This window comes from Saimiri boliviensis, chromosome 1, assembly GCF_048565385.1.
Source record: "Saimiri boliviensis isolate mSaiBol1 chromosome 1, mSaiBol1.pri, whole genome shotgun sequence".
NCBI lineage: Eukaryota > Metazoa > Chordata > Mammalia > Primates > Cebidae > Saimiri > Saimiri boliviensis.
Genome location: NC_133449.1, coordinates 125,913,926 through 125,939,496, shown reverse-complemented (window position 1 = coordinate 125,939,496; position 25,571 = coordinate 125,913,926). Strand labels below are relative to the sequence as shown.

The following is a 25,571-nucleotide window of genomic DNA, read 5'->3' as shown; positions in this document are numbered from 1 at the left end:
CTCTGCCCACCTGCTGTGTGAACTTTCTTGTGGTTTTGTTTATAGAGGTATAGTTAGAACTGCCTTGGTAATGGTAGTGTGCCTCATTAATGGTGGACTGTCTCTGTAATGGCGGACTGCCTCAGTAATGGTGGATTACTTTGGTAATGGCAGACTGCCTTGGTAATGGTGGACTGTCTTGGTAATGGTGGACTGCCTCAGTAATGGCAGACTGCCTTGGTAGTGGTGGGCGGCCTCAGTAATGGCAGACACCCTTCCCCCCACCAAGCTGGACTGTCCCAGGTCCAGCTGCGCTTGCTGCAAAACTCTCAATCCAGAGTGTTTCTGATTGCTGGTCTTTGTGGGGGTGGGGCCCGCTGAGCCAGATTACCTGGCTTTCTGTTCCAGTACCACTTTTTTTTTTTTTTTTTTCAGTTGAATGGGTGACTCTGTTTCCCAGGTGTTCCAGGCACCAGTTGAAACGGCACCCAGATTTGTGTGAGTTTTTGTGTGGAGACCCACTGTGCTGGCTGAAACAGCCATGCTGGAGACTTGTGGCACTTTTCCACCCAGGAATCTCCTGGTCTGTGGGCAGTAAAAATTCTTCTGGAAATGTGGTGGTCACTCACCCTCTGCTTTCTTGCTGGGAACTGTACTCCAGAGCTGTTCCTATTCAGCCATCGTGGATCATCTCCCAATGAGTTCTATATGGTAAGTGAAATAAGTTCTGCCATCTGGGAAGATTTTACCTCAAGTAGGGGACTATATTCTAAAGAGAACTTAAATTAGTAATAGCTTATCCTGCTTAATAACCTCAGGTTCAGTTTTAAGGTATCATCCATCATAAACAACAACACAAATATTAGGCAATGGTTCTTACAGGAGTCTCTAATGAATCTTAATGAGGTGCAGAAAGTTCCATAACTTTTTGTTAGGTAAGACAATTTGAGGTTCCCCCCCAACCCTGCTCTTTTTTTTCTGTTAGGAGCAGGAAAATGGCAGGATTCAGAGTGCTGCAGTGGTGAACAGAGGTGCCACAGGGAGAGAATGATACAGTACTGTACACCAGGCATGGTGGCTCATGCTTGAAATCCTAGCACTTTGGAAGGCAGAGGCAGGTGGATCACCTGAGGTCAGCAGTTCAAGACCAGCCTGGCCAACATGGTGAAACCCAGTTTCTACTAAAAATACAAAAATTAGCCAGGCATGTTGGTGCATGCCTGCAATCCTGGCTACTTGGGAGGCTGAGGCAGGAGAATCACTTGAATCTGGGAGGCAAAGGTTGCAGTGAGCCAAGTTCATACCACTGCACTCCAGCCTGGGCAACAGAGTGAGACTCCATTTCAAAAAGAAAAAAAAAAGAAAAGGAATATTGTAAATGTTTAATTAGTTGGTTGAACATGAAAAACTATTTCAATTCATATATAGAAAATGCTAAGAAATCCATTAAAAACCTTTGAGAGTAAATGAGTTTAGCAGTGTTGTTGGATACCAGATCAATATACAAAAATGAACGCTTTTATACATGTGTGGTGAATAATCCAAAAATGAAATTAAGGAAACAATTCCAGATCAGATGTGATGGGTCACACTTGTAATCCCAGCAAGTTAGGGGGCCGAGGCAGAAGGATTGCTTAAACCCAGGGGTTTTAGACTGGTCTGGGCAACATAGGGAGACCCTGTCTCTACAAAAAATACAAAAACGATAAAATTATAGAGATGAGAAATATTAGTGGTTGCCAAAGGTTAGAGATGGTGGAGGAGAGAAGAAAAGAGGGGGTGGCTTTGACTCAAAGGCAGGAGCACAAGTGGTCTTGGAAATAGAACAATTCTGTATCTCAATTGTGCTGGTTACAGAAATCTACATGTGCATAATTGCACAGAACTACACAAACACACACACACACACACACACACAAACGAGTGCATGTAAAACTCATAAAATCTAAATAAACTCTATGGATTGTACTATTATCAGCTTCCTGGTTTTGATGTCGTACTATAATTATGTAAGATGTTACTACTTTGGAAAACTGAGTAAAGGATACATGTGACCTCTCTGTACTGTTTTTGCAACTTCCTATCTGTATCTTTGAATCTGTAATTATTTCAAATTTAAAAGTTAGAAACAAACAAATAAGCAATCAAAACCAAATTTGCTCTGGGCCTTAACAGAGTCTGAAGGCTTGACCATTGACCAGCAACTTATCATGCAATTTAAGTTGCTCATCATGAACTGGCTGTTGTCTGATCACCGAGCCATAAAGTTGCGTGTGCACAGCAACATTCCATCATCAAGTGGAAGTGGTACATATAAAATTGAACTGGAGCAGGTTCTAAATGTGCAAGCAATTGTGTGTCTTCCCCATGTCCATGGCCCCTACTATTGCTACATTATCTTCTCTCAACCCCTACCCACAGCTTCATTAGGAATTACCTATGACCAGCTGCCTGAAGAAGAAAACTCCTGGACTTGGTTTACACATGGTTCTGCATGATCTGCAGGTATCACCTGAACATGGATAACTGCAGTGCTGCAATTCCACTCTGGGATGGCTCTGAAGGATGGCAGTGATGGGAAAGCCTCCCAGTGGGAAGAAGTAAGAGTAGTGTACCTGGTTGTTCATTTTACCCAGTTAGAAGTATAGATCCATACTTTTTCATGAGCAGTGGCTAATGGCTGGATGGTCAGTACTTGAAAGGAACATAATTGGTGACAAGGAGGTGACAAGGAGGTCTAGGGAACAGGTATGTGAATGGATTTCGGCCCAAAATGTGAAGATAATTATTTCCCACATAAGTGCTTATCAAAGGGTGACCTCCACAGAGGATTTTAATGAGATGGATAGAATAACTCATTCTGTGGATGTCAGTCAGCCTCCTTATCCAGACAAATGGACTCGTGAATAAAGGGCTAGGTATGGAGGTTACACATGGGGTCAACATGGACTTTCACTTGCCAGGGACAATCTAACTACAGCTCCTGATATGGCACCACTCCTGGGGTCTTAGCCAGCTATCTGGTTTTAAGTTAATTACATTGGACCATGGAAAGGGCAGCACTTTTTTCTCACTGGAATAGACACTTAGGTTATGGATTTGCCGTTCCTGCCCACAGTGCTTCTGCCAAAACAACTAACCTTGGACTTAATACTTTATTATTTTACACACTATTGCCTCTGTCTTAGGAACTCACTCCACAGCAAATGAAGCGTGGCAGTAGGTCCTTGCTCATGGAATTAGCTAGTCTTACCATGTTCCCAGTTATCCTGAAGCAGTTGGCTTTACACATGGGTGTAATCAATCTCTTTTTCTCTTAATTTGACCAACTCAAGATGTAAAAGGTCTTTTGAAAATAGTGTGCATCAGAATAGCCTGGAGTGAAATAAATTGACTATTTTAGCAGAGAAAATGGGAAAAGAATAGAGGAAACAACTGTGTTCCTCTTGATAATTTTTAACTCTAGCTTGTCAGTATTTTCACTCTTCTGTATGTTTGAAAATTTTTATGCTGGACTTGAAAACCAGACGCTGGTCTGAGCAGGCTACCCTCTTACAAGACATTGTGCCCTTCCTTCTGTGTTGCAGGTGTCTGGGTCACTCGGGTAGGCGTAGATGGTATAGAAGCAATTAAAAAACAAAAACAAAAACAAAAACAAACAAACAAACAAAAAACATGGCCCAGGGCTGAGATATGCATGTGCGACCAAACGTTAGAATCCGTTTGAATCCACAAGTGCGCTGATCTGCAGGTCATTTAAGTGCTTAATCTAATGAAACTCAAACCTTTACTAGAGTTGGGAATGAGCACTTTCTCTACACTCCTCTCCGTATTCATCCCTTGGATCCTCATTGCGCTCGGACCCTCCCTTTCCGTGCTCCTATGAACCTCGCCGGGGTCCGCAGTGCCTGTTCGGGTAAGCCCACGGTCCCCCGCCAGCGGACCTCTCCGGAGCCCCTGAAAGAGCAGCCAAATTCACCTAGAGCCGCTTGCGCCCTCTTTCGGGCGCTAGCTTAGCCCGCCCACGCCAGGCCGCTGGTCCAAGCCCCGCCTTCGGGTCCTAACGGGAGGCCCCCGCGGGGCTGTCCGCGGCCGCGCCAGGCTCCACCTGCAGTGCAGCGGGTCCTGACAGTCCCCGACCCCGGCCTGCGCTGCGGTGTAGACTCAGGCTTTGGGAATTCAGCTGCGGGCCGAGGCCCACCGTTTGATGAGGAGCAGTCGCGGTAGGCGGTGGGCAAGGCTGCCCTGGGCGCAGGCCGAGTCGTGGCTCGGGCTCCAGCATGGCGACGGCGGTGCGCGCTGTGGGCTGCCTCCCTGCGCTATGCACCGAGACGGCGGGTGAGAGCTGGGACGCCCGGGAGCAGGGGCTCTGAGCGGGCCGGGAGCTGGGGGTTCGCCTGGGGCCTGCAGAAGCCTGGGCGGAGGGAAGCGAGAAGCCGCGGCCCGGTTCTTCACGCCATGCTCCCACCTTATGCAGACCCGCTGTGTGACCTTGCCCGCGTCCTCTCCCTCTCTGGGTCGCGGAGCTCTTGTCTGTAAAATGAGGGGGAACTGGACGTCGTTCTCCGGGGTTCTTTCCTTCGCAAAACCGCTTGATCGTGCTGGGCGAAGAGGAGCGGGAACTGGCCGGTATCGCCTTTGGGGTGCGCGCGACCCCCGGTTTCATTTGGTAATGTCGGGGTGGGCTTGCCCTCCAGCATTACGCTCAGTGATAGACTTGCATTTTCTGTTTGCTCAGTTTTTTTTTTTTTGTTTTTGTTTTTGTTTTTTTCGAGACAGTCTCGCTTTGTCGCCAGGCGCAAGGCTGGAGGGCCGTGGCGCGATCTCGGCTCAGTGCAACCTGCGCCGCCCGAGCCCAAGCAATTCTCCTGCCTCAGCTTCCCGAGTAGCTGGGACTGCAGGCGCGTGCCACCACGCCTAGCTAATTTTTCTGTTTTTGAGCAGAGACGGGATTTCACCGTGTTGACCAGGATGGTCTCAATCTCTTGACCTCTTGATCTGCTCACCTCGGCCTCCCAGAGTGCTGGGATTACGGGCAGGAGTCACCGTGCCCGGCCTTGTTTGCTCAATTTTACTGGAGGTCCACAATCCAGCGTTTGTAGTTTCGAAATCTGAAGACCCCTAAAACCTGAATATGTGTTTTTAAAACTAATTAAGCTGCAATCTTTGCAGTCATTTGGCAGAAAGTCTGACTAGAACGTTCTTTTGTCCATGTTGTCGCCATCTCCTCCTTTTTCAAGGCCCTGTTCAAATAGCTCCTAGCTGTTGTAGCTTTCCTTCATTTTCCTCACTTTATCTTCACAATGCCTTCGTGAGATAGAGACTGTTACTCCCATTTTACAGATGAGGGCGTTAAGGCATGCAGATTCAGAAACCTGCTTAAGGTTAGGCTAGGTGGACATCAGATTTGGCACCCATACCACCTGACTCCAAAGCCTGTTTTTTGTTTTTGGTAATAGCCTCCTTGTTGAGATATAATTCACATACCATACAATTAATCCATTTAAAGTGATGTTTCAATGATTTTTAATGTATCACCAGAGCGGTGCAGCCAACATCACTCCAAAGAGAAAACATGTACCTTTAGCTGTCACTCCCCATCTTCCCATCGGCCTCCAGCACAACCACTGATGTACTTTCCCTCTCTTTCTGTAACCTGCCTGTTCTGGACATTTTGTATACGTAGAATCATGTAATATGTGGTCTTTTGTGACTGGCTTCTTTCATTTAGCATAATGTTGTAAAGGTTCGTCTTTGTAGCATATACCAGTACTTCATCCTTTATGGATGAATAATATTCTATTGTATGAATACCATATTTTGTTTATCTCCTTATCAGTCGAACATTTGGTTTGTTTCCACCTTTTGGCTCTTAGGTCTATTTTGCTAGAAACGCTTGTGTGCAATGTTTTTGTAAGTGTGTTTTTATTTCTCTTGGGTATATACTTAGGATTGTAATTGCTGGCTCCTATGGAAACTCTATATTTAATGTTTCTTTCATTCCCACCTTCTGTTGCCCAGGCTGGAGTGTAGTGGCACGATCACTACACTCACTACGGCTCACTGCAGCCTCCGTCTAACGGGCTCAAGCGATCTTCCCACCTCAGCCTCCTGAGTAGTTGGGACTACAGGTGCATGCCACCATGCCTAGCTAGTTTTTCGTTACTTTTTGTAGATAGTGGGTCTCATTATGTTGTCAAGGCTGGTCTTTAACTCTTGAGCTCAGGCAGTTCTCCTGTTTTGGCCTCCCAAAGTGCTGGCATTATAGGGTGAGCCACTGTGCCAAGACCTATGTTTAGGTGTCAAGGGACTGCCAAACTGTTTTCCAAAGCAGCTGTACCATTTTACATTCCTAGCAGTATATGAGGCTTCCAGTTTTTCCACATTCTTGCCAGCACTTAATATCTGTCTTTTTGACTATAGCCATCCTAGTGGATGTGTTTTTTTTTTTTTTTTTTTTTTAAATACAGGGTCTCACCCCATTGCCAAGGTAGAAATGCAGTGGCACAGTCACAGTTCACTGCAGCCTCGACCTTCTGGGCTCAGGTAACCCCTCCCACTTCTGAGTAGTTGGGACTACAGGTGTGTGCCATCACACCTGGCTAATTCAAAAAAAATTTTGTAGAGACAGGATCTCACAATGTTGACCAGGCTGGTTTTGAACTCCTGGGCTTGAGCAGTCCTCCTGCCTTGGTCTCTCAAAGTGCTGAGATACAGGCATGAGCCTCTGTACCTGGCCAGCCCAGTGGATGGGAAGGGGTATCAGTTTGTGGTTTTGATTTGCATTTCCCTCATGAATAAGAAGCATATTATTATGTGTTAATGGCCATTTGTGTATGGTTTTTGGAGAAATATCTATTCAAATATTTTGCCCACTTTTAAATTGGGTTGTCTTTTTATTGTTGAATTGTAGGTGTTCTTTATATATTCTAGGTATAAGATCCTTATATCAGATAGATGATTTGCAAAATTTTTGTCCCATTCTGTGTGTTGTCTATTCCCTTTCTTGATAGTATTTTTGAAGCCACAAGTTTTAAATTTTAGTGAAGTCTCACCGATCTATTTTTTTCTTTTTGTTGTTGTGCTTTAGGTGTCTCATCTAAGAAGCCATTGCAAAATCCAGGGTCATGATGATTTTTTTTTTTTTTTTTTTTGAGACCGAGTTTCGCTCTTGTTACCCAGGCTGGAGGCAATGGCGCGATCTTGGCTCACCGCAACCTCCGCCTCCTGGGTTCAGGCAATTCTCCTGCCTCAGCCTCCTGAGTAGCTGGGATTACAGGCACGTGCCACCATGCCCAGCTAATATTTTGTATTTATAGTAGAGACGGGGTTTTACCAGGTTGACCAGGATGGTCTCGATCTCTCGACCTCGTGATCCACCCGCCTCGGCCTCCCAAAGTGCTGGGATTACAGGCTTGAGCCACCGTGCCCAGCAAGGTTCATGATGATTTACCCCTATGTTTTCTTCTAAAAGTTTCATCATTTTAGCTCTTACCTATAAGTCTTTGGCCCATTTTGAATTATTTTTTTTTTTTGATTTTGAATTAATTTTCTTTTCTTTTTCTTTCTTTCTTTTTTTTTTTTTTTTTTTTTTTGGTGAGACAGGGTCTCGCTCTGTTGCCAAGCCGGAGTGCAGTGGTGCAGTCTCAGCTCACTGCAACCTCTGCCTCCCAGGTTCAAGCGATCCTCCTGCCTCAGCCTCCTGAGTAGTTGGGACTGCAGGCATGTGCCACCACACCCTGCTAATTTTTTGTGTTTTTAGTAGAGACAGTTTCACTGTGTTGGCCAGAATGGTCTTGATATCTTGACCTTGTGATCCACCCACCTCAGCCTCCCAAAGTGTTGGGATTACCGGCCTGAGCCACTGCGCCTGGCCTGAATTAATTTTTGTATATCATGTGAGGCAGGGTGCCAGCTTCATTCTTTTATATGTTGATATCCAGTTGTCCCAGCACCACTTCTTGAAAACATGATTCTTCCCTCATTGAATGGTCTTGACACTTTTGTCAAAAATCACTTGCCATAAATGCTTTGTCGGAGCCTGTTCTGGAGTACCACAGTGTGTGAGGGGGCCTACAGTACAGTCAGCCTGGTGCTGTGGGGGTTCCAGAGGGAGGTGGGAACACTGCAGAATCAGGGAGCCTTCACTGAGAGGTGATGTTTCAGACAGAGAACCTTGCAGAGACACAGAAGTATGCAAGAGCACAGTGGGTTCACAACTGACTATATGTCTGGCATGGCCAGAGGGAGGATGGAGGAGAGAGAGGTGGGGCAGCAGCCTGGTGTGGAAGCTTAGGGCCATGTGGCAGGCCTGTAGGCTATGCTGAGGAGTTTTGACTTTGTTCTGAAGGTAGTAGGGAACCAGAGAATAATCTATCAGAGCTGTGAAGTGACAGACCTGTTGTTTTAGAAAAGCCATGAAGCAGAGGGGGAGAAATTGAAATTAGGAAACCTACTAGGAAACTGTTGTTACTCTGTGGCTGAGTGATGATGAAACTTGAGCAAATAAGAGTCATTGAGGCCACAGGAAAAGGTACAACTGACAGGTGGATTGATTTTTGAGGAAACTGAAGGGCTTGGTAACTAGTTGGATGTGAGGGTGAAGGGAGAAGATGAAGTACGATGTCAGCTACTTGACAAGTTGTCCTGGAGCCCAGAAATTACTTCTTCCCTTGTCTTGGTTCTTTATTCTATAGATATACTTTGTGGGTATTACTGTTTAAAATGTTCCTTTTCATGTAGAAATGTATCTTCATTTTTTTTTTTTTTTTTTTTTAATTTGCAGGTCATTTGTTGGGGAGACAGCTTTCCCTAAACACCTTACCAACAGCTTCCATTTTGGCATGGAAGACTGCTCTCAGCAATGGTGAGATTCATTAATACTGCTACCTTTTCTCATAAGATGTAATGTCGGAGTAGTTTCTATAGTTAAAAAATGTAAATAATCACCTGCTTTTTTCCCTTCTCTCTTCTTTTTTCATTTTTTAGCCTGGTTAGTCTTACTGCAATAATCACATTCTTTATGATAGAAATGCATAGGATCTGAAGAGTATTTTCAGATTTCTTAATGATTGCAGTTGTTATGATTCCACACTTTAAAAAATAATAACTAAATAATAATTACTGGGTTGTTTCTGTGTATTAGACTTAGAGCTATTATCTTGATTAATCCTCACACCAGTTTTTATGAGGGAGTTATGGTTCCTGTTTTATAGACAATGAAGTGAGTCTCTGAGAGGCTAAGTGACTTGTTAGGAACACACAGCCAGTACCTGGCAGGATTGGGACCTGAGCTGTCTAGAGACTGTGATGCTTTTTCATACTGTAGCACCAGCCCTTCACTGCCTTTCACTGCCATAGGACAGGGCCCTCTCTTCATTCACTCTCTAGGAAGGAAGGAAGCCAACCCATGCTGAGCCCATTGTACTTGAGATCTGTTAAATACTGCTTTTTTTACATGGACTATAGTTAGGACAGAATTGAAATATTATTGTCCCCATGAGTTCTGGGAACTCTCAGTTGCTGGGCTTGGCTTTTACTCTTGTTCCCTTTCCTCTTGTTAACTTCACCTGTGAGATGCCTTTATACCTCCGCTGAGAGGTCCTGGAGAGGGGCTTAGCAGACCTGGGCTCTTCGCTTTGTCTGTTCACTTGTTGGTTGATTGATTGATTGACTGATTCACTCACTCACTCACTCACTCACTCACTCACTCACTCACAAGATGCTTCCTCTATTACTGTGAGCCAGGCAGGGTCCCCGGCCTGAGCTAATGTGGGCCTAGAGAGGGCTTCTGTGAGGAAAGTAGAGCAGAGCGTTTTCGGCCATGGGGACAGCCCCTGGCAAGGCCCTGGGTGGGGAAGAGCCTGACTGTTGGAGTGAAAGCAGAATTCTCTGCTCCACCACTTCCTATCTTTGCAGCCAGGTGCAAATGTGACCCTGGGAGCCCTGGTTTCCTCATCCATAAAATAGGGATAGTAATTTCTACTTTGAAATGTTGTATTATTTCTTAAAATGTTGAACTTACAAAAAGGTATTAAAAGGATTATATTTTAAAACCAATCTCTTTCCTACTCCTTCTCATTGCCAGTGACACTTTTAAATTATTTCAGTTTTTTCTGCTTATATTTATCAATTATGTTGTAGATATTCTTTATCAACATTGTTATGTCAATTGAGAATTTAACTCTTCATTTTCCCTGCTTTCTCCAACATAGTTATAAGCACACTTTTGATTGATCTCTGATCAGTGTTTTTATTATTAAGTTTGTGTATACTTATAGCTGAGTTAGGTAGAATTCTATCATTACATTTTCTTTTTCCTATAACAGTTTCTTTAGTACCGATTACTGTATTTTTGTAAGTGCTTCAATAGATGGATCATACAAATAGCAATAGTTTTCTAAAATCTCTCAAACACATCATTGATCAGCTGGTTTGATGTAATAGATGAGATTTAAATTAGGAGGAAGAAGTTCATCATGGTGAAAACTGTAAATGCTGAAATAGAAAACCCTCGAGATCAGACTCTGTGTGGTGTTTGTTTTTGAGAATCTTGCTCTGTTGCCCAGGCTGGAGTGCAATGGCATGATCTCGGTTCACTGTAACCTCTGTCTCTGGGGTTCAAGTGATTCTTCTGCCTCAGCCTCCTGAGTGGCTGGGATTACAGGCATGTGCCACCGTGCATGGCTAATTTTTGTATTTTCAGTAGAGACAGGATTTTACCATGTTGGCTAGGATGGTTAGAACTGACCTCAAGTGATCTGCCCGCCTTGGCCTCCTGAAGTGCTGCGATTACAGGCATGTACCACCACGCCCAGATAATTTTTCTATTTTTGGTAGAAACAGGGTTTCACTATGTTGGCCCGGATGGTCTCGAACTCCTGACCTCAAGTGATCTACCCACCTTGGCCTCCCAAAGGACTCTGTGGGTCTTTGACTTGACCCACACGAGGATGCTTTTTGGGCTTGGCGCATTTTGGACTCCAGGGCAACTGTTTCCTGAGACGGGGAGTTCATGGACTGAAATTAATAATAATTCAGAGAATGAAAGCAAAACTGATAATTGATCATTGACGGATAATCTATAACAGTGATTTAGCATAAGCTGATGACATCCCCTGTTTTAAAAATTACAACACATTTTAAACAAAGTTGGTTGTAACAGTGTATTATGAGTGACTGTTTCTCAACTCTAAAGTCAATTTCTTTCTGCTTTTGACAATTGGACGTTTTTAGGTACATTATTAGATAGGAGAAATATTTCAGGCTTTCAAAAAAGGTTAAAGAATTCTAAATTTGTTAGTAACAATTTTACACTCTTTGAAGTATATCGAGATTGCAGTACTAAACAGTACAAGATTAAATATCTTCTTTAATGTTAAGGTAAGTAACCTAGTATTAAGTAAGATATTTTGTTGAAAACTAAAGAGTTGGCCAGGTGTGGTGGCTCACGCCTGTAATCTCAGCACTTTGGGAGGCCGAAGCAGGCAGATCACATGAGGTCAGGAGTTCAAGACCAGCTTGGCCAACATGGTGAAACCCTGTCTCTACTAAAAATATGAAAATTAGCTGGGTATGGTGGTGGTGCCTGTAATCCCAGCTACTCAGGAGGCTGAGGCAGAAGAATCACTTGAACCTGGGAGGTGAAGGTTGTAGTGAGCCGAGATCACGGCCATTGCACTCACTCCAGCCTGAGTGACAAGAGCAGAACTCCATTGCCAAAAAAAAAAAAAAAAAGAAAAAGAAGAAGGAAAAAGAGCATATAAGGAAACCTAAAACTAAAGTGTATGCTGCATCATGGGATTTGGAATGATGAAGTCCTGAGTTTAAAAATGAAAAGCCAGTTCATTTCCCATCTATTTTTTATTTACTAATTCATTAAGTGAGCTAATAGGTCCAGAGGGACCTCAGGATGTCATCTGTCTGCCTCTGTGCAGTTTAGTAAGTCATCGGAAATTGGAATTAATGTTTAAATCCCACCTACTAACTAGTCTTGTGACTTTCAGCAACTCCCTAACCTCATAGACTTAAGTTTATTTTGTGAAATGTAGGGGTTGGATTAAATAATCTAGTTTAGTTAGATCATTTAAATTAATTAAGAGAGGAATAACCTTTTAATTAAATTTTGATATTTAAATGATTTTAAAGATATCTAAAATCATTGAAAGATATCTAATTTAATTAAAAGGAGATTGTTCCTTTATTTTTCAGTGTCGATATGCAATGGAGACATTTTGATAGCTTACTGTAACCATTTAATACTACTTGTTATTGCCATGTAAGATCATTGCTGGTGTGTGGCCCTCTGTGGCCATAAAACAGCTGTTACCATCTTCTTCATCACTTCATGTAGACTTGAAAATAGGTGTTGTCACTGTTTGGTTTTCTATTTTTCAAGCCCATGCCCTTAAATAACTTTGTTTTCTTTTCTCTAGGGCTGTTCTAATTTTCTTTATCACTTCTCTTGTAGTCACTAGTGTCTTTATTGAAATGCAGAGCTTAAGGGTGTGTGCACCCTTATGTGTTAGCAATGTTCCCATTTCTTCACATCCACCAATTCTCACCCTCCCCTCTTCCTTCACAGGACTTTACCCTCCATGAATTGATTAGATGTTGCCGGTAACACATAGATGTTTAAAAACTTTTTAAGTAATATGTGCATTTGGTGATAACAATTCCAAAAAATACGAAAACAGCAAGTCCCTCATATCCAGTTTTAAATGTATCGTATTTCTTCCCCAGAGGCAACTGTTGTTTCCAGGTTCCTGCATACTTCTGGGTTAGTCTATGAAGTGCATTCATGGCCGCTCCTTGTTTTTTGGCAGGACGCGGGTAGGATAGTGTACATGCTCTCCTGCGCCTTGCTCTTCTGACCAGGCCAGTTGCAGGTCTTTCCACCGCAGTATGTTGCTGGCTGCATACAGCAGAGGGCGCCAATTGCCCTGAGTAGACTGCTCACCTAGGTTATTGAATGCAGTGCAGAAACCCTGGTATGGACAAATCTTTCTTTGCACATTGCGCCCATTGTGTGGATGAACTGTAACTTTCCCAGTTAGGATGGGCATTTAGGTTGTTATTGGTCAAAAGTTTTGTTTTGTTTCATTTTTAAAAGAAAGACTGTCCTAAAAATCTGATTCTTCGAAGTTCAGGATTTTGGTGACTTACTTTTGTTAGTAATGATTATTTGATGCTAGCAGTGTTTTTCCACAGCCATGAAGCATCTAATTCAAAGTTTAACCCATCTGCCTACAGGCCCTTTGTCATCACTGGGAACCAGAGACACCCATCCTTACGCCAGCTTGAGCCGTGCGCTGCAGACACAATGCTGTGTTTCTTCTTCCAGTCACCTGATGGGCCAGCAGTATAGACCATATAGTTTCTTCACTAAATGTATGTAGAGTGGCCACAAACTTGCTGTTTCTTGAAACAGTAAAAGGATTTCTTGTATCTGAATTTTTCCTCTTTTTTACATGAATTAAGATTTTAGGCCGGGCGCGGTGGCTCAAGCCTGTAATCCCCGCACTTTGGGAGGCCGAGGCGGGTGGATCACGAGGTCGAGAGATCGAGACCATCCTGGTCAACATGGTGAAACCCCGTCTCTACTAAAAATACAAAAAATTAGCTGGGCATGGTGGCGCGTGCCTGTAATCCCAGCTACTCAGGAGGCTGAGGCAGGAGAATTGCCTGAACCCAGGAGGCAGAGGTTGCGGTGAGCCGAGATCGCGCCATTGCACTCCAGCCTGGGTAACAAGAGCGAAACTCCGTCTCAAAAAAAAAAAAAAAAAAAAAAAAAAGATTTTAGTAATTAGAATGTAATGTTAAAATGAAAATATTCCTTGATGTACCTCCTAGAATTATCTTACATGCTACCACTTGTATTTTGGGGAGTTCCAGTTTGCTTTAGTCCCCTCATTTGGGGCACCTGAGGCCTGAAGAATACTGAATCATGGCCAATATCCCTTGCTGACTTAGATTCACACCAAGAATATATTCATGTTTTCATTTGTGCCTTATTTGAGGAGACAGGACATCTAATTGGGAAAAGTTAGTTTTAAGGAGATTTATTCATTAACACTACTCTTATTCGTGATAGCATTTGAAAGAGTCTAATCTGAACTGAGACCAGCTTGTCAGGTAATAAATGGAGATTGAAGGCCAGGCGCAGTGGCTAATGCCTGTAATCCCAGCACTTTGGGAGGCCGAGGCAGGTGGATCATGAGCTCAGGAGTTCAAGACCGGCCTGACCAATTTAGTGAAACCCTGTCTCTACTAAAAATACAAAAATTAGCTGGGCACGTTGGCACGTGTCTGTAGTCCCAGATGCTCGGGAGGCTAAGATGATCACGCCATTGCATTCCAGCCTGAACAACAAGAGGGAAACTCTGTCTCCTAAATAAATAAATAAATAAACGGAGATTGAATTCACAACTCGGCATTAGGCAGGTTAAAAAATAAATTAATATTACAAAGGCAGTTCATTATTAGTTTAGAATATTTGGTAAATGCAGGAAAAAAAAAAGAGACAGTCACCTGTATTCCTACTACCCTGAAATACTAGTTTGCTGCTTTTTTTCATGTAGTGATACATTACATTTTTCAATGGATTTCTGCAGTGCAGTCATACGACCATAGAATATTTCATTGTATAGATACAGCTTGATTTAATTTGGAAATCTCCTGATAGCTAGGTCATTTGTATAGCAACAACACAGAAAAGTCTTGGTGGGGGATGAAGCAACATAGGCTTAGCTGAAGCTGCAGATTTCAGTACAGAGAAAAGAGAGATGGGTAGAGTTGGGGCTGTTAGTCTCTCCCCTTGGTATCCATAGCCCCAGTTTTTTCTCAGAGTTGACTTAGTACTTTAGTGGGTATATCAGATTTACAAGCCTTGGGAATTTTTATTTTTTAATAGCCTTTTTTCGTTTTAAAAAGCCTTGTTCTAGAGGTGGCCTTACCCTCCAAGACCTCATCCTTCATGGTTGTTCTACCCCTGCCTCGGACTCTCTTCATTCACCTGTGTTCTTCCTCAGTTACAAGACTCAGTACTTTTGTGGGTTTATGGCTCCAAGTGATAGTAAGATTCACTCCAGTGAGGCCAACTCAGTTGAAACTAGCGTGGGGCTAGTTTTTGCTGTTTCAATAGGCAATAGTCTTTGATTTTCTGAATCTCCAGGAAATGGGACACACTTTTTCAAAACTTGTTAAGATTTCCTATGAATACTGAACCTTGTACTTGCAAACCTGTCTCTTTTCTGTAGAGGATCCATTGCTTAAATCCCTTTGATTCAAATTAGCAAGATGTGTTACTTAGCATGATGAAGAGAGAAGTAACTCAGTATATAAAATTAGATACTACAGTGGATTTATGTATATGTGTGTATATATAAAACATGAACTTTATTTTTTATGACTATGATAGTTAACAGGTGTATATATTAACCTAGCTTCACCCTTCCAGAAAATGACAGGATTGAAATGATAGTAAATGTATTCTAACTAGCCTTTTAGGTTATTTAGAATCTTAGACCTGTTGTAAAAATAGTAAAATCTCTATTAAAAGAACTTAATTCCCCTTACAGCCATTACAGAACATTATGATCATGAATAATATTTAAGAATATAGGAAAAGACTAACAAACCAATATATACTATGCATACATGTATAAAGAAAAAAAGACAGAATGTACAGTCTTATCTAACAGTGGTAATGGGATTATGATTATTACATTCTGTATTTTCCAGATTTAAAAAAAATAACTTTTATAATTTGAAAAAGGATTAAAAACATTTTTAATAGCATAATGGTATTCAAAGGTTGACTAATGACTTGCTATCTTTTCTCTTTTTCTTTCTTTCTTTTTTTTTTTTTTGAGACAGAGTCTTGCTCTGTCTCCAAGGCTGGAGAACAGTGGCATAATTATAGTAATCTCAAATTCCTGGGGTCAAGCGACCCTCCCACCTCAGCTTCTCAAGCAGCTGGGACCATGGGCACATGCCACCACACCTGGCTGATATTTGAATTTTTAGTAGAGATGGTGTCTCACTATGTTGTCCAGTCTGGACTCAAACTGTGGGCTCAAGTGACCCTCCTGCCTCAGCATCCCACAGTTCTGGGATTATAGGAATGTGTCTGGTCAACAGTTGATTTTATGACTATAGATTGTGGTCCAGATTTATGGGTTCAGATTGAAATGTTGATTCTTGTTTGGACTAGGAAACTTATACTGAGGAAGGATAGTTATTAGTTATTTTACTGCTTATAAAGGAGGCAAGAGGACAGAGAGGATGCCTACATCATGGTTGATAAAATATTAGGTAAAAAAAACTTACTGGTAAGTAAACTGAGATTTAAATGCCGGCTTTTAAGCAGTTAGAGGGGAAAATCAAATAGTGAGAGTTTTGTGGAGGAAAGTAATAGAATTGTCTCTTCTTGGGCTTTCCAAATGTAACCGTCTGATATGTGCAAAGAATGATTTAATTTTGCTTTCATTACCTCAGTGATGCATGGGTAAAGCTATAAGCTGACCTCTACTTTCCTTATTCAATAGGAGAACATAGACCATTGCTTGAAAACTACAGAATTTAAACAAACAAACAAACAAAAAAGCCCTGTTTCATTACAGTGACTGCAAGTGAGCTGTGGAAAGGTGCTTTAGCAGAGACTGGTGCTGGAACAAGAAAAGGAAGAGGCAAAAGAACTAAAAAGAAGAAAAGAAAGGATTTGAACAGGGGTCAGATCATTGGTGAAGGTAAACTTATTTATAAAAACAACTAAAGTGCTTTTTAAAGTTTTTTACCCCAGATTTTAAAGATACTTTACAAACGAGAAGCATCAAAACATTTCTCATGAAGGGCACTAGAATCTGTGGTTTTAGAATTCAACTAGATGACTTACTACGCATTTCCAGGATTCTGGGTGAGGAAAATCCCATGGAAATGGATTTATTCATTCAGCAAGCATTACATATCTCTGTGTGTCATCTCCTATAACAGTGTGTGCCCTCAAAGAGGTTATGATTAGTGGTAAAAGAGAGAATAAATGGAGAGTTGGCAAATATTCCCTGGAAAGGGAAGATAGTAAATATTTTTGGCTTTGTGAGTTACATAGTCTGTTTTGCAGCTGCTCAACTCTGCTGTTGTAGAAATGTTTTAGGTTTTTAATAGTTCTAAATGCTTTATGTCTGTAAAGCATCCAATTTTTCAACAAACAGCCACAGACAACACACAGTGGAATAGGCATCACTATGTTCCAGTAAAACTTCATTTACAAAACAGGTGGTGGGCTCAGTTGGCCTGTGGTCCTTAGTTTGTTGACACCTAGATCACACGATTGTTTATACTCATGGTTTTGGAAGAGTAAAAATAATGTAGTGTACTTCAATCAGCCCGTCTTGTATTGTGCTTACTGACAAACCATCTTTGATAGTAATGACCTTTCAGGAATAAAGAAAACACCTGGTACCACACTTCCAGCATCACATGTCTACTCGGATGTTTTTCTTTATTTCTTTCCTTATATCTTATTTTTTAACACTTGTTTTTTAAAATTATAAAAATCATGTATGTATACTTTCTCAGTAAAAAATGTAAAGATTATAAAGAAACCTAAAGTCCCCCTGGATGCTTTTTCTACCTTCTTTGGTCCTCTCTCCCTCAAGGAAACCACTGGCCTCATATTGGTGTGTTTCCTTCAGTTTTTTAATACATGAATACCTAAAAAGGTATTACTAAAGGTATTATGTATTAAATTTATGGATAAATACCTAAAAAGAAATAGATATCTTCTTTACAAAAATAATTTAGATTATGTCACATGGTACTTGTTGTCTGACAGTTTACTTTTTTCATTCAATAATAGGTCTTGGAAATCATTCCACATCAGAACCTAGAGAGCTACCTCGTTCTTTTGATTTAGTGCAGAATGTTTCATATGTTGGAGATGCTGTGGTTCATTTAACCAGTCCATGATTGCTGGACATTTGGACTACATGCATTTCTTGCTTTTACAAATAATATATCAGTGGACATCCTTGTTCAAGCATTCATATGCTTTGTACCTGTATGTGAGTGTTTCTTTAGGTAATAGCATGAAGTACATTTAAAATTTTGATTGTGCCAAGTGGCCTACCAAGGTAATATGTTAGCTTAAGGTCCAGTGAACAGTGTCATCATTATCTGTACGTGGATTAACTGACTTTTTAACACTTGGAAAATGGGTACTTAAAAAAATTTTTTATTTATAATATTTTTAAACCTTCAGGGCATCATGGTTTTCTGTGGCCTGGTCTGAATGTTCCTCTTATGAAAAATGGAGCAGTGCAGACCATTGCCCAAAGAAGCAAGGAAGAACAGGAGAAGGTGGAGGCGGACATGATCCAGCAGAGAGAAGAGTGGGACCGAAGGAGGAAGATGAAGGTTAAACGGGAGCGAGGATGGAGTGGAAGGTCATGGGGAGGCCTCAGTCTTGGACCCCCTGACCCTGGTCCTAATGGAGGTAGCAGACTCCTGGTTTTGTTTGCCTTTGTGACAGAGAGAGTACTTGTATTTTAAAATTTCCTTGAAATGGTATTATTACTTGTCTTTATATTGCCTTTTTCCAAAAAAGATTTGAGCATCTTTGCCAGGTGTCCCCAAACTTTTTACACGGGGCCAGTTCACTGTCCCTCAGACCGTTGGAGGGCCGCCACATACTGTGCTCCTCTCACTGACCACCAATGAAAGAGGTGCCCCTTCCTGAAGTGCGGCGGGGGGCCGGATAAATGGCCTCAGGGGGCCGCATGCAGCCCGCGGGCCGTAGTTTGGGGATGCCTGATCTTCGCAATAACATATATTAATGTCCCAACTGTATTTTGTGGAATGCAGAAGTATTCTACTAACAGGGTAGAAAGCACTGGGTTCCTGGTGTTTATTGTGTACCTTCTCAGATCCTTAAATGTGGGGATGTGCACTGTAGACCTGCAGGAGCTGCCTGTAGGATACAGTGTTTCCCAAAAACTGTTGGCCACAGGGGCACCTGTGGAGCAGCATGGCCTGGGAATACTATTTCCCTACTAGAAGTCAGCAAAGCAGATAGTTGTCATTGATCCTGTAAAAGAATGCATGAAGCAGATATTGAAAATACTTAGGCCAAATTTGAAAACAAAGTTTCCGGCTCCCTCTTTGAGTGTGTAAACCAGTAAAAATCATCCAAGAAGCCTGTTCTTACTGATGAATGAGAGAAGAGGAAATAGCTGAGAGTTTGACTGCTTTCTTAAGAACTTTGGCATAAAGAGGAGGGGAGAGGTTGAAATGGAGAGATTCCAAGGAACGTGCTTAGAACTGATCAAAATGCTTCAGTCAGGAGGAGGAAGGTATGGAGGGAAGAGTACCAAGTCAGTGAACCAAGTCCCTCACAGTGGCCCAGATCCAGAGTCTAGAGAAATGGCTTCACTTGTTCACAGGAGGAAGGGCAGGGCAGAGAATCAGGTGAGCCTGTGGGGTTGTAGGTAGGGGGGGATGTTGTGTGATGTGGCCGCAGTTGGTCTGTAAGGAAGAGGTGGAATCATCTGCGGAGAGTGAGTTGGGGACATTGATGATTATGGCCTCCAGATTATTTATGAAAAGGTAGGGTATCTGAAACCGGCTTTGAAATTAGCCAGTGGGGAGCTGGAAGAGGCGAGTCCGGTCTCAAAATGGAGGTAAAACCGCCGCCCGGTCACCCCCAGCCCAACTCCGGCTGTTGCCGTTGCCGCTGGCGGGAGGAGGGCCATGATCCAAAGGAACCAGAGCAGTTGAGAAAACCGTTTATTGGTGGTCTGAGCTTTGAAACTACAGATGTTAAGATAACATTTTGAGAAATAGGGCACACTTACAGATTGTGTGATAATGAGAGATCCCGAAACCAAACGTTCCAGGGGCTTTGGTTTTGTGACTTATTCTCATGTTGAAGAGGTGGATGCCGCAATGTGTGCTCGACCACACAAGGTTGATGGGCGTGTAGTGGAACCAAAGAGAGCTGTTTAGAAGAGAGGATTCTGTAAAGCCTGGTGCCTATCTAACAGTGAAGAAAATTTTTGTTGGTGGTATTAAAGAAGATACGGAAGAGTATAATTTGAGAGACTACTTTGAAAAGTATGGCAAGATTGAAACCATAGAAGTTACGGAAGGCAGAGTGGAAAAAAGAGAGGATTTGCTTTTGTAACTTTCAATGATCATGATACAGTTGATAAAATTGTTGTTTAGAAATACCATACTATTAATGGGCATAATTGTGAAGCGAAAAAGGCCCTTTCCAAACCAGAGATGCTGTCTGCTGGATCACAGAGAGGTCGTGGAGGTGGATCTGGCAATTTTATGGGAGGAAACTTTGGAGGTGGTGGAGGTAATTTTGGCTGGGGTGGAAACTTTGGTGGAAGAGGAGGTTATGGTGGTGGAGGTGGTGGCAGCAGAGGTAGTTATGGAGGAAGTGATGGTGGATATAATGGATTTGGTGACGGTGGCAACTATGGTGGTGGTCCTGGTTATAGTAGTAGAGGGGGCTATGGTGGTGGTGGACCAGGATATGGAAACCAAGGTGGTGGATGTGGTGGCGGTGGTGGAGGATACGATGGTTACAATGAAGGAGGAAATTTTGGAGGTGGTAACTATGGTGGTGGTGGGAACTATCATGATTTTGGAAATTATAGTGGACAACAGCAATCAAATTATGGACCCATGAAAGGGGGCAGTTTCGGTGGAAGAAGCTCCGGCAGTCCCTGTGGTGGTGGTTATGGATCTGGTGGTGGAAGTGGTGGATATGGTAGCAGAAGGTTCTAAAAGCAGCAGAAAAGGGCTGCAGTTCTTAGCAGTAGAGAGAGCGAGGAGTTGTCAGGAAAGCTGCAGGTTACTTTGAGACAGTCGTCCCAAATGCATTAGAGGAACTGTAAAAATCTGCCACAGAAGGAGCGATGATCCATAGTCAGAAAAGTTACTGCAGCTTAAACAGGAAACCCTTCTTGTTGACTGTCATAGCCACAGTTTGCAAAAAGTGCAGCTATTGATTAATGCAATGCAGTGTCAGTTAGATGTACATTCCTGAGGTCTTTTATCTGTTGTAGCTTTGTCTTTTTCTTTTCATTACATCAGGTATATTGCCCTGTAAATTGTGGTAGTGGTACCAGGAATAAAAAATTAAGGAATTTTTAACTTTTCAAAAAAAAAAAAAAAAAAAAAAGGAAATTAGCCAGTGGAGTGAGAGTTGAACAGAGTTTAGAGAAAAGAAGATTGGCTGTGGGTTGATGTGTGTTGAAGCTGACTAATGCATACATAAGCTTTTGCTGGTTCTGCTGTTCTATTTTTGTTTGATTGAAATTGTGATAAAAATATTAAAAAAAAAACAACAACAAAAAACATAGTCTTTGAAATGGCTGCAGTGGTAAGTGGAGGGAGACCTAACTGAAAGGACAAAAAGGCCAGCTGGCAGCAGGGAAGACTTGATGGAATTGGAGTCTATGAATTTTTAGTGGCCCCTGTGTATGAATACTTTGATTTCTCTCTAGCAGCATCCAGCAGGTCAGGAGTGGCCAAGAGTTGCAGGTCTGGCTAGTGTGGAGAGAGCAAAGGGTGAAGGGTTTGAGGGCATTCACGATCTGGTGGAAATTATGGACTATGGTGTCTTGGCTGAGTGGGAGAGGCCGTGAAGACAGAGGGAAGCAAAGGGAAAGCAGGGATCCAGGGTCTGGAGGGGCCAGAAGCTGATGAGATAGAGATGGATGGGGAGGAGGGTGCCAGTGGGATCAGTGTCTGAGTTTATGAACTTACTGGTGGAGCAGTCTCTAGTGATGAGGGGTGACTGGGGCATGACCTTGAGAGTAGGACCAAAAGATCTGTGATGGTGCCCATGCTGAAAATGTTTTCATGTTAGTTGTGTACACACATTTCATCTGTATGCCTGTTTCTTTTCTTCCTGCAGAAACATACGAGGATTTTGATACCAGAATACTTGAGGTAGGCTTGCAGAATGAAATACCTGGCTAAGCCTTTGGAAAGGTTGGGGTGGGTGGGGCAGGGACAGGACAAGAGGAACTGTGAGGGAATGCCTTGGCATACTATTTCTGATACACAGCTGATCTGGGGAAGGAAATTATGCAACTTTAATTTCATTTGCTTGATACTTGCTCTTCTGACTACTGCACTCTTTGTGGGGGTGCTACCAAATTGAGGTCTCATGGTAAGGTGGTATTGTTAACTACAGGATTTGGAGATTAGGTTTAAATTTCCTCTTTCCTAACACTAAAGTAGCATTGGGAGTCTATTTTTGAATTATAGACCAGCTGTATCTAGCACTCAATGCAGGAAGCTGGGGTTGGGTTGAGCCCTGGGGCAGGGTAGAAAGCTTAAAGTTGTGGTGCATGTCTGGTTTTTGATGGGGAAATGGTCTCTGGGTTGCTCACAGGCCTTTGAAACTAAAGCCTGTATCAAGTAAACTATAGTCACTTTCTGGAACATTCTCTAAAATAGTCTACTTCCCTTTGAGCTGGCACTGAATGCTCAGTGTTTAATACCATGTGGAATAATCATTTATTGAGTTTGTGATTGAGCCTCACCTAATATCTGTATTGTTACCTCAGTATGAGTTGCATTGTAGGATTTAAAATGTTTACCAATATTATGGCTTTGGTATTCCCACTTAGAGCTTTTGAAAGTTAATCTCTTTGAAGAATTCATATATATGTGGGTGATTTTCTGTAAGATCCATCGGGGTGGATTCAAGCTCCATTTCCTTTTAACCCCATTTTATGGGAAAGAGAGAGGTATGTACCAGAGAGCCAGCTGCTGTGTAAGCAGTTTAGTTAACAGTTCATAGTTCCTGGCCTTTTAAATACACAGAAAAAAATATACATTTTCCTATAGTTCAGAATAAGCAAGTATTTCCAAATATTTCCAAATATGCTAATCCTACCGGGCACGGTGGCTCACACCTGTAATCGCAGCACTATGGGAGGCTAAGGTGGGTGGATCACGAGGTCAGGAGTTCAAGACCAGCCTGGCCAACATGGAGAAACTCCGTCTCTACTAAAAATACAAAATTACCCAGGTATGGTGGCACATGCTTGTAACCCCAGCTACTTGGGAGGCTGAGGCAGGAGAATTGCTTGAACTTGGGAGGCAGAGATTGCAATGAGCTGAGATCATGCCATTGCACTCCAGCCTGGGCAACAAGAGCGAAACTCTTGTCTCAAAAAAAATCATATATCTTAATCCTTAGCATAGAGAGCCAGTCCTGTGCTGGTTATGTCTGTATACTGCATGTCATAATTTCTGAGGATTATTTTCCTCACATTTTAACATCTCTGACATGGGGATACATCTTACAATCAGTGATAAACTGTATCAAAGTTTGATCAGCAACTTTTTTCTTTCTTGTGGTACATTCATTAAGACAGGATATATCGAGATGTATAATGTCAGATTCCTTTAAAAGTTTTCTCAGTTGAACCCTCTGATAACCCTGTGAAATGAAGAGAAAGTCTCATTTCTGTTTTCTTCCTGAAACAGTCCAGGAGGTTTTGTTTAGAGAAAGTCTGCTACTTGTGCTCGGGAGTTGGAGGATGTTCTCTGTGTGTGCCTGTTCACCATGTATGCCTGCAAGAAAGGCACATCCCTCCAGGAGGGAACTCCTTCAGATTTTCTTAATGTGCTATATCTCTGAGACATTTTGCCTTTTAGGTAAGAAATGTTTTCAGTATGACAGCGAAAGAGGGAAGAAAGAAATCGGTCCGTGTCCTGGTGGCTGTGGGGAATGGAAGAGGAGCTGCAGGTGAGTGGGGAGTGTTGGCACCTCAGTGGCGGTGGTGTGCAGGGACAGGTGTGTTATGGGCCCATGCTGTGGAGCCTACAGTATCATGCTGCTGGCCAGACTTTTTGCACTGATTAAACCTTTTAGTGGCTTGGGTTCACAAAGCTTGTGTTAAGCCCATCACATCCCTTAGAGAGAAAAGATGAAAATGCCTTTTCCTCCGAGGAAAAGGAGTATTATAAAAGGCTTAGGACATTATTTTATTATGCATAATAGTGGAAAATTAGAGAGAAAAACACTAAATGTTCAATAGGGCCATGGTTATAAAAACAATATAGCCATATAATGTAATATTCTCTATCCATTAAAGACATATAATGTAATATTCTCTGTCCATTAAAGAATTATGGGAAATTACTTATAAAATAATATGCTAAGTTAAAAAACACAAAAACTTTATATAAGACCATATAAAATCCTAGTTTTTTTTTTAAATATATTTATCTGCAGCCGGGCGCGGTGGCTTAAGCCTGTAATCCCAGCACTTTGGGAGGCTGAGGCGGGTGGATCACGAGGTCAAGAGATCGAGACCGTCCTGGTCAACATAGTGAAACCCTGTCTCTACTAAAAATACAAAAATTAGCTGGGCATGGTGGCACGTGCCTGTAATCCCAGCTACTCAGGAGGCTGAGGCAGGAGAATTGCCTGAACCCAGGAGGCGGAGGCTGCGGTGAGCCGAGATCGCGCCATTGCACTCCAGCCTGGGAAACAAGAGCGAAACTCCGTCTCAAAAAAAAAAAAACCAAAAAAAATATATATTTATCTGCAAAGACAAGACTGGAAAACTATACACTGAAAAGGTTAATAGTGTTTACTCCAATTAGTAGGTTTGCTGGTTATTTACATTTTCTCCTATATATAGTTACCATAGTGGACACCTGTTTTTGAAATGTGTTCATGTCTGTTGAAGGAGAAGAAAACAGGAAAATCACCTAGTTAGCCCATACTGACATTTTCAAAGCAAAAGTAATACATATATATATATGGTATGTGGCCCAAGGAAACCAGGCCTAACAGCTACCTTTGTACCTTTCCTGAAATGTGATGTTCGCATTATTGTCACATATCATTAAAAAAATTTACACAAAGGGATCACATTATAGCCATAATTTTGCACTGTGATTTTCTTGCTTAGTATTATACTCAGCGATATTAATACTCAGATTAACATAAACATTGTCCTTGATTATTTGTACTGGTTGCAAAGCGTTCCATTGTCCATGGATAATTTTTGTAACCTTTTCCTTGTTGCTGAATATTTATGTTGTTTCCAAATTTTTACTAATTATAAAAAACAGTATAGTTCGTGTATATGTAATTTGTTTTACTTCTGCAAGTATATCAATAGAGGAAACTTGTTGCAGTGAAATTGCTGCCCTAAGGTTATATGCATTTTAAGTGTCGATAAATATTGCGAGATTTCCCCTTCCCAAAAGGTTGCACCAGTGTATGTTGCTCTACGCCATCTCGCCCTTGCTAGCCTTGGGTGTCATTAAATTTTACTGATTGTCAGTATGATTTGTGAAACAAATCTCTCAAATAAAAACTCAGTTTTTATTTGTATTTTTTAAAGTATGAGAGCTTGAACACCATTTTACATGTTTATTGGCCATCTTTTTTTTTTTTTTTTTTTTGAGATCTGTTCATTTATGTGCTTTGCCCATTTTTCTATTGGGTGGTTATTATTTTCTTTACTGATTGGTATAAGCTGTTTGTGAGTTAAGGACATTAGCCCTTTGTCAGTCAGATATTTTGACTTTGGTTTTAATTTTTTCCC

At 42.0% G+C, this 25,571-nt stretch overlaps 1 protein-coding gene and 1 pseudogene across 2 annotated transcripts in view; both read left to right on the top strand.

Annotated features, from left to right (window-relative positions):
- The first annotated feature begins 4,048 nt into the window (after positions 1–4,048).
- Positions 4,049–25,571, top strand: part of MRPS5 (mitochondrial ribosomal protein S5) — a 36,401-nt gene continuing 14,878 nt past the window's right edge. The window contains exons 1-7 of one of the 2 annotated variants that reach the window (XM_003941248.4): positions 4,049–4,317; positions 8,765–8,845; positions 13,231–13,368; positions 16,602–16,727; positions 18,239–18,472; positions 21,908–21,942; positions 23,665–23,755. In XM_003941248.4, the coding sequence (XP_003941297.2) occupies positions 4,260–4,317; positions 8,765–8,845; positions 13,231–13,368; positions 16,602–16,727; positions 18,239–18,472; positions 21,908–21,942; positions 23,665–23,755 (763 nt within the window). In that variant the 5' untranslated portion in view covers positions 4,049–4,259. The other variant, XM_010352005.3, reaches the window with a different exon arrangement.
- Positions 18,479–21,174, top strand: LOC104653431 (heterogeneous nuclear ribonucleoprotein A3 pseudogene; annotated as a pseudogene).